The sequence below is a fragment of the Mus caroli genome, unplaced genomic scaffold, assembly GCF_978045245.1.
Source record: "Mus caroli unplaced genomic scaffold, Mus_caroli_1 scaffold_2, whole genome shotgun sequence".
NCBI lineage: Eukaryota > Metazoa > Chordata > Mammalia > Rodentia > Muridae > Mus > Mus caroli.
In genome coordinates, this window is record NW_028227257.1 from 14,888,491 (window position 1) to 14,897,006 (window position 8,516).

Genomic DNA, 8,516 nt, shown 5'->3' on the forward strand with positions numbered 1-8,516 from the left:
CAACCACTGGCTTCCTCTCTTTCTGCTATGCCTGTGGATCAAAAGAAGAGTCAACAAGAGCAGTGGCTTGGGGTTGTAGGGGACATCCAGTTAATGAAGTCACCGGAGTCTCAGATCCCAACTCAGGCTCCAACACCGGAATACCCATATCCTTCAGTGATAAACAAGAAGAGATTTGGCATGTGAAGAAAAAGTGAGCAAAAAGAGTCCAGAGGAGGGCTGATGAGATGGCTCAGTGGTTAAGAGTGCCGACAGCTCTTCCAAAGGTTCCGAGTTCAAATCTCAGCAACCACATGGTGGCTCACAACCATCCGTAACAAAATCTGATGCCCTCTTCTGGAGTGTCTGAAGACAGCTACAGTATACTTACATATAATAAATAAATGAATCTTTAAAAACAAAAAAGAGTCCAGAGGAAATACCCTCCCCTGATCACAGGAGACCCTCTCACTCTCTCCTAGGGCCTAGTCATATTGCCTGACTTCCCTGGATTGACTATTTTCACTGTAAATGAATCTTAGCTGGAGAACCCCAAGAGCAGCTGGGGGATGACCAGGGCTAAGGAGAGGAAGCCATCTTTGGTGGGGGGCGGGGGACTCCCACCCTCTACCTCAGATTTTTCTTTTAATTCTCTGCCTGTATGATGCTTAAAGGTTTTTGTGAACCCAAGGCAAGGAATGTTCTCTTTAGCCCTGTGGCATGCTGCACAGGAGATATTTGTTGTGGTAGAGCTGGTTTGGTGTGCTGGAGCCTCCTGGAATTGGAGTGGGTGCACAAGACAACAGGATAAACTAGAGACAAATTACCAACAAGGGATGGGGGTGGGACCTGGACCCGAGAGGAGCACAGCGGTCATCAGTGATTATTAACAGTGTACGTGAAGGAGGCAGGTGCTTGTTTATTTAGTAACAGCAGTTCCAGGCAGAATCATATCTCCTTCAAAGCTGGACTGGGACCCACTCTCTGGGTAGACATAGTCAGAGGGAGGGGTGACAGGCATCTCCCATATGTCTTTATCCAACAGGTTCACGCAAACATTGCCACATGCAGCGGAGCAGCAGATGTTATTTGCTTGGCAGTCTTGGTGGGCTTCACAATGGCGGCTGCACAGATACCGTTTGGGCTTCCCCTCACACTCCTTGATCTCCGTGCGAACTGGTGCTACAAAAAGGGGGAAGATCACGTAGGTGAGTGGAGTGGCTGCCTGGAGAGAATCCCTCTTGAGCTTAAAGTTCCAGCAGTGTGCTGAACACTCCCGCTGTGCCTGCATTTTCCCAGGCAACTTTTCTGTTTGTGCTTAGTCCTGCTGATCAGTTGTGTTTTAAATCTCATGGCCCGTGATAATCTCACCACCTCCCTATAGCTATTAGTGTCTGGGTCCCCTCTTCCTCTTCCTCTTCCTCATACCTACACCCACGACCAATCTCTCCTAGTAGACAGAGCCGCAGTGGCGCCATCTCTGTGAAATGTGTATTCTTACCCGGCTCATAGAAACCGGAGGTAGTTCTCGAACCCTTTCAGCTCCTCAGAATTCTCAGGGTCCATGAGGCTAACAAATCGGCCTCCAGCCTCTCTGTTTCCTCTGCTGTCTTGCTGTCTAGTGAAGTGTTCTGTCCCCTTCATCATTTACTTTTTACCCACCCCCACCCCCCCACCCCAGGTGGCAACTCCATCCCTACCTCTTTCATGATCAATGTTTTGGTTTCTGCACCTATACCCATTTCTACACCCCTCTTCCCCGCTGAACACCTCTGAGAGTTTAAGCCCTCCCAAGTACGCAAGTTTGCCCCCTGGATTTTCAGCCATGGGGCCCCTTCCATCACCATTTGTTTCTGAATCTTTGGAACAAAGGGTGAGAATCGCACGTTCACTGTGCACCTTATCACTGTGTCCGGAACCATAGCTGAGGGGCTGTGGTCACCCAGAGCCAGGACAGTACTGGGGAGCAGTCGTATCCCTTCTGGGCCTGTTCTCAGTTGCTCCTTGCCAGCTACCCACAAACCCTACTCATCCAATCACCTACCTTCATATCTCTGCCTTCGCTGGACCCCTCCGTCAGCTTGGGAAAGCAGCAACAGCACACCAAGGAAGAGCAGCAGAGTCCTGGACAGCATAACTGTGACCCAGGCGGTGAGCTCAGACCTAGTCTGGATGGCAGACTTCCCTACAGCAGGACGGGGCCTCTCTGCTGCCTCTGCTGGCTAAATCCGGGCAGAGCAGTAGCCGTCCTGTTTCTTCCCCTTTTCTTGCCCCTTGCCCATTTTTTTTTTTTTTTTTTTTTTTTTTTTGGCTTTTCTCATAAACGAGATCTCTTTCAGCCCCCTCTTCGCACTAACATAATTTCCTCATGAAATATATAGTTTAGGGCTCAGGAGATGGATTATTGAGTAAAGTGTTTGTAGGTAAAGCTGACCTGGAGGCAAATGTCTGTGGACCAGAGCCGGGATTGTTGGTAGAAACAGAAGGCTCTCAGGGTCCTGCCGGGCTGTCTGGAGCTGAAGCTGTGAGTCTTAGGGTTGGTGAGGAACTCTGATGTCTACCTCTAGTGTCCATAAAATAGCCTCATTTTAAAAAAGATTTACTCTGTGTGTGTGTGTGTGTGTGTGTGTGTGTGTGTGCGCGCGAGCTCGCCACATGTGACACCAGGACATCAGATCCCCTGGAACTAACATTATCCACAGCTGGGAACTGAACCCCCGTCCTCTGAGAGAATAGCAGGTGCTCATTACCACTGAACCACCTTTCCAGCCTCAATCCTGGTTCGCTGTTATCTCAGTTTCCCCGGGCACGCCACATAGAGTCACGTTTTGGCTCAGACATTTTGTGACCCATCTTCTGCCCTTTTTATTTAATCCTGTAACGGTCTCCCAATATGCCTTTCCGTCGATGCTTTCACTTATGTCACACACACATCGTCATGTATCTGTCCTAATTCACGCTGTTCTGCAAGATGCTCAAGGCTGAGCAAGGTGGGGCTGTGGGCAGCAGACAAGGAAGGGATGAGCAGGGACTGAGGAGCGCCCAGGAGGTGGTTACAGTCTGCACACCCAGATCCGTCTGCAGCACCGTAAAGACTCTGAAATTTTGTTCCTGGCTTTTAAAAATATCTTTTCTTTATCCTCTGACAACCTCATACCTGTGTATAATGTGTATTGATCCTATCCGTTCACAACCTTCTCCACCCACTGCCTCTGAATTCTCAGCCCCCAATATGTCCACCTTCATGCCCCACACCCCCATCTCTGCATACCAGAGGACCTACGTATCTCCGGCTTGGCCCCACCTCTTAAAGGTTATATCCCTCTTACTATTGTTACTCTGGGGACCACGACTCCAGCACAGGAACCTTTGGGGAACAGACTACAAACCACAGCAGGTACCATTTTCCTCCTCGTCAGTTTCCCCTCAGTGTGTTCCCACACTGTCATACTGGGGCTTCCAAACCCCGAGCTCTGTCTTTGTACGGTTCGTCCTCCTCGGCCAAGTGTGTGCAGTCTTAGCACATACTGTGCAGAGCACCAGTGTTCACACACACACACACACACACACACACACACACCCCTGTAATCCTGTAGGGCCAAGTTTGAGAGGAGTCTGCTCTTTGAGAGTGCTAGGCCTCTTCGTGTGTGTGTGTGTGTGTGTGTGTGTGTGTAACAGAAGAGGACATTGGGTACCCTTCTCTGTCACTCCCTACCTCATCCCCTTGAGATAGAGTCTTTCACTGAACTTGGAGATTGCCATTTTTCATCCTGCCTATGTGGCTAATGCTCCCTTCTCCCATCTGCCTTTAACACTGGGGCTACAGGTCTATGTGGCACTGCTAGGGTGTTTTTTTTTTTTTAAATGTAAGTGCTGGAATCTGAACTCAGGTCCCACACTTGCCCAGCAATCTCTCTTACCCCTGTGTCACCTCTCCGGCTCCTACTGTGCTTCTCTCAGGTATTTGGTGAACACATTTCTCCATCCACCAAGCAACGATTCTGTGGCAAGATCCCAACTGTAGGGTTGATCCCTGTTTCCTTCATTGTTTGCTAGAGGGCCATTTAGCTTTTATAAACACCTTCCCTATCCAGTTTCTTTAATTACCTCTGTGAAACCTAGAGGGCATTTGTGTTAGCTTGTACTTGGCCCATCAAAGGAGAACCAACACTGAGCAGGATGCGAAGTCAAAGATCATGCATGACACAAAGCTGAATATGATTCTGTAGTTCTAACATGCAGGAGGCTGAGGCAAGAGGATTGTCATGAGTTCCAGGCAAACCTGGGCTACATGGTGAGACCACTTCTCAAAAACATCACTACCAACAGAGACAGGTGCCTTTGACTCCCTTCCTGTCGGTGAGCTCGGACGCTTCAGAAAGACTCTGTACCCTGTGGCTGAGGAGTTCTGGATCAGAGATAAAGCTGTGGAAGATACACAATGTCCCCAGCCCACACAGAGGTGCCATCCACATCAACACAGCCCAGTGCTTTCACTTGAGAGAGTGCCAAAGAAATAGTCTGTGAGCCGACACGTAGCCCCTGAACTGAGCCCAAAACTCTGCTACCACAAAAGTCAACCCTAACTCTGTTTTTTTGTTCTTTTGTGCTCCGTTCCAAATCTGGACAAAAGAGCTGTCAGTCTGCTGTCACCTGTAGACACGGGAGTGCGAAGCATGAGTTTTATGGCTGGCTTAGGTGATTTGTTGCCTGGAATTGTATCAGCATCATCCCTGTGATATAGGTTGGGGGTGTCCTTGCTCCCCTTCTCTGGGATGGTTAAGAATACCAGCAGTGTGCAACGGGAGGGCATTGGGTGTCACCAGGATCCAGAGAACCTTTCAGGGGGCCAAGGTGTTAAGTAAGATCACTGTCTTTCAGCTTCTGCAAGTATCAGACATATATGCAGGTAAAACGCCCACACATACGCTGGCAAAGAGTAGAAGCTGACCAACATGATTGTTTATAACTTCTGTGTGTGTGCATGAGTGTGTATATGTGTGTGTACATGAGTGTGTGTGTGTGTACATGAGTGTGTATATATGTGTGTGTATACAGGTCTGGGGTAATTTTACTTTTATTCCTCCAAAGATTTTTGTTTTATTTTCTGATTAAGTGTATATGAGTATAGGGCGGGGCTCATGCATATGAAGTCAGGTGCCCTCAAACCAGAAGAGGGCGGCAGACCTCCTGGAGCCAGAGTTACAGGAGGCTGTGAACCACTTCCCATGGATGCTGGGAATTGAACTAAGGTCTTCTGAAAGAGAAGTGTGTGCCCTTAACCTCTGGTCATCCTTCATCTTCAGCCCTGAGACTTCACCTTTAACGATCTCTGGCATTACACTTGCTTTCCTGAAGAGACCTTTTGGTAGACGCAGGTCGATAAGCATTGGTCAGTAAAAGTTTTTTATAACTATGGATGTGTCCCATGAGCTGTCTGTGAAGTGGCTCTAACTTACACATGGCTACTGAATTCTGAAATCACTGAAATGTGACACTTGCCTTTGATCCAATGAATTCAAACAGTCTTGTGTGTCTGACGAACACTCTGAGATGGGTGGTAATACATCACTATTTCTGTCCAATCGTGAGGACAGGAGCTCAACCAGGTCTACCTTCTACACATTACCCAGAGCGGCGCATGCTCATTAGCAAGACACCAAGATGCTAACTGAACAAGAAAGAAATGGTAGCGCAGAGCGTTAGAGTGTGTAAACTTAACAGTGCACAATGGCATCTTTAGAAAACAAAAAACGGAAACAAACAGAAGGTGGGGCAGAGTGTAAGGACCTGTCGCTTTAGCTAACATGGTGGCATCCCCAGGGAACACACGCAGAAGTGACTGAAACGCTGTGTAGTGGTATATTTTTTAAAAAATCAAAAACCAAAAACTACTTCTGCTTTTGTAGCCCCTACACACACACATTATTGAGCCTTAACATGTGACATATGTTTCTAAGTGAAATATCGGGATGCCTGATTTTCCAATTTCATAAAATGATGAGAACAAGTAAAAGAATACACATATACTGGTTGGTGGTTATCAGATAGAGGAATTATTGATATGCCTCTGTTTCCTCTTTGTATTTTAAAAATCATATAGTCTAAGGATTTGTTTTCTTCTCAGAGTAAGAAATGTCTTCTAAAAATAAGTCATTTCACAAAGGAAGGGGCGTGTCTTGTGAGACAGGAAGCAGCTTGAGGGGAAAAGATGGCAGGTGAGGATGCTAAACATGTAGGGGACCAGGGGAGGGACAGGAAGGACAAGGAGTACTCACGCTCACTGGTGTGTCCTTCTCCTTACCCAGTTTGCCTTCCTTTCTTTTCTGCTCCTTACAGCAGTGGGTGAGGATTTGTCTTCCTGTGAACGCACAGTCTACCATGAAGCCTTGGATCATCGTCCTCACTGTATCTGCCCATGGGATCCTGGTGTTTCTGCATGTTCTCGGAAGCCTCAAGGGTAACCATGGCAGCAATAGCACAGAAATGGGAGCGCTCTGCCCTGGCACATCTGCCGGAGCTGAATTTTCAAAATCAGCTTCCAGAAGGTCAGAAACCAGTCACCTGGGATTAATCTCTAGAGTGCACCGTGGAGAGAAGTAACTCACAGGTTATCCCCTGCCTCCACACATGTGCCGTGGTACATGCATGCCTAAGCTCACACGCATACACCACACACATATAGACACACTACAAAAAAAAAAAATAAAAGTCAGAGCAACCATTGCACCGGTGGCAGCCACGCCCTGCTGACTCTGTCCCAGGAGCAGGAACCACGTCACTCTGTCCCTTAAGCACGGCCAAGCAGGACTTGGCACCCATATTTCCAGTCTCTGTGATTTTGCTAGGTGAGACACCAGTGAATATCACAATGGTGATATCAGACACATCCACGGCCATTTTGTGTTTGCGAGCACTTAGAGCCTGAAAAGATGGAGAAAACAAGCGAGGGCCTCTTAGGAAATCAGGTATCGATGCTAAGGTAGTAGAAGCATGGGAGAGACTGAGCAGAAATGTTTCGGGACAATGAAGGTATGGATCAGGGCGGGGGGGGGGGTTTCGTATATTTTAGTGGCTATTGATAGCAAATGGAAAAGTTGGACATGAGGTTCCTATGGTCTCTGGCTCAGTTTTCCCATTCTGCAAATTGGGTCTAGAATCAGAACTCAATGAGGTTGTAGGCTCTGAAATCTAAGGTTTTTATGAGTACGAACTTGGTCAGGTGGTGTGTATTGGGAAGATACTTCAGGTCCGATCTTCAGGACCCAGAACCCCACAGTGCCCTGGTGACACGCGGGAAGAAGGAATGTATGTCATACAAGGGTGCTGTCTCATGAACACACTGGTTAGACCTGGAGGGATTTTCACGGACAGCAGAGATACTTCCTGGTGTGGGGCATCTCAGGTCCAGAGGGGTTTGCTCAGTTTGAAAGGGTGTCTGCTGCACATTGTGAGTATGTAGATACTGCCAACCTCTAGCATCTCCATTCCAGATGACCTTGAAGAGATTGACCAGTGCTGGGTACAGCCTCCGACAAGGTTTTGTGGGAAAAGGTGCACGAAGGTGCGGAAGTGTGTGAGTCCAAATTACACGTGCTGCTGGACTTACTGTGGAAACATCTGCTTGAACAATGAGTGAGTGGGTTGGGGTGAGAGGTGCGGGTGTGAGCATGCCTGAGCTCTGCTCCCCAGATACTACTCAACCCACCATTTAGAAGTTGCAGGAAATTGCAGTCACCTAAATTCCAGCCACCGAAACAATCAGGTAAAGCAAAGGACCCTCCTATCTCTTAATCCAGGTTCCATTAATCAAGAAACCAAGGCACTGACTGTTTTATTTTTATCTTTTCCATCGTGGTCATTCACTTTCTTTGCTTCTCACACATTGCCCACCAGCTCATATATATATGTCCCTTCTTTGTCCAAAGAATCCAATCACAGGCTCCTTTTATTCTCAGCCAGACCCTAGAAGACCTTGTATCCAGATGTAAATCAATCTGTTTTAAAGTTTATTTATTTAGTGTATATGCACACTCATGTATGCCACATTATATATGTGTGAAGGTCAGAGGGCAACTTGTAAGAGCTGCTCTCTCCTATCTATCTGCGGGGTCCTTGGGATACAACTTTGGTCTCTCATTGGCTGAGCCCTCTTGCTGGCTCAGAGAGCTGATTTTGAAAAGCGCAGCTCCTGATATTACAGAGAATTTCTCTCGCTCTTCTGAAGCTTGGGGCACTGTTGTTTGGATATGGATTTCTTCCAGGGACACTGGTGTCTAACAATCTCATTCCTCTCTTTCAGAGAACCTTTTGAAACACTGATGAAAGTCTAGTTTCAATGTGATCCACTGCTGGTGTGGGCTGGGGGTTGACTGGTCTGGGCGGAAGGCTGCCTGCTGCCCTGGAGGGGACACTCGCTCCAGCTAAGGGCCTCTTTGTCCTTTCCTTGATGTCTTCACGCAGAGAAGTCTAAGCTTTTGCCAAATAAATGTATTATGTAGCAGCACGGGGGTTCTGTGGTTCTCACACACTATTAA

General features: G+C 47.7%; 2 protein-coding genes across 2 annotated transcripts; one reads left to right on the forward strand and one right to left on the reverse strand.

Moving 5' to 3' along the window:
• Positions 1-891: 891 nt before the first annotated feature.
• LOC110290314 (WAP four-disulfide core domain protein 10A-like) lies at positions 892-2,172 on the reverse strand. Its single transcript, XM_085828867.1, has 2 exons — positions 2,024-2,172; positions 892-1,161 (listed from the first exon to the last, which is right to left on the reverse strand). The coding sequence occupies exons 1-2, from the start codon at positions 2,112-2,114 to the stop codon at positions 899-901; spliced, it is 354 nt and encodes a 117-aa protein (XP_085684993.1). The 5' UTR covers positions 2,115-2,172; the 3' UTR covers positions 892-898.
• A 4,158-nt stretch (positions 2,173-6,330) lies between these two features.
• Positions 6,331-8,312, forward strand: Wfdc9 (WAP four-disulfide core domain 9). The gene is made up of 3 exons (XM_021177734.2): positions 6,331-6,439; positions 7,473-7,614; positions 8,282-8,312. Exons 1-3 carry the CDS (start codon positions 6,361-6,363, stop codon positions 8,310-8,312), a joined length of 252 nt encoding a protein of 83 aa, XP_021033393.1. The 5' UTR covers positions 6,331-6,360.
• Positions 8,313-8,516: the final 204 nt, after the last annotated feature.

Excerpts from the sequence above, each read along its gene's own strand:
- LOC110290314 (XM_085828867.1), bottom strand. The coding sequence starts at position 2,114 with ATGCTGTCCAGGACTCTGCTGCTCTTCCTTGGTGTGCTGTTGCTGCTT. Across the intron at positions 1,162-2,023 it reads GCGAAGGCAGAGATATGAAG|CACCAGTTCGCACGGAGATC; the intron begins GTAGGTGATTGG and ends CCCTTTTTGTAG.
- Wfdc9 (XM_021177734.2), top strand. The coding sequence starts at position 6,361 with ATGAAGCCTTGGATCATCGTCCTCACTGTATCTGCCCATGGGATCCTG. Across the intron at positions 6,440-7,472 it reads TGTTCTCGGAAGCCTCAAGG|ATGACCTTGAAGAGATTGAC; the intron begins GTAACCATGGCA and ends TCTCCATTCCAG. Across the intron at positions 7,615-8,281 it reads AACATCTGCTTGAACAATGA|AGAACCTTTTGAAACACTGA; the intron begins GTGAGTGGGTTG and ends CCTCTCTTTCAG.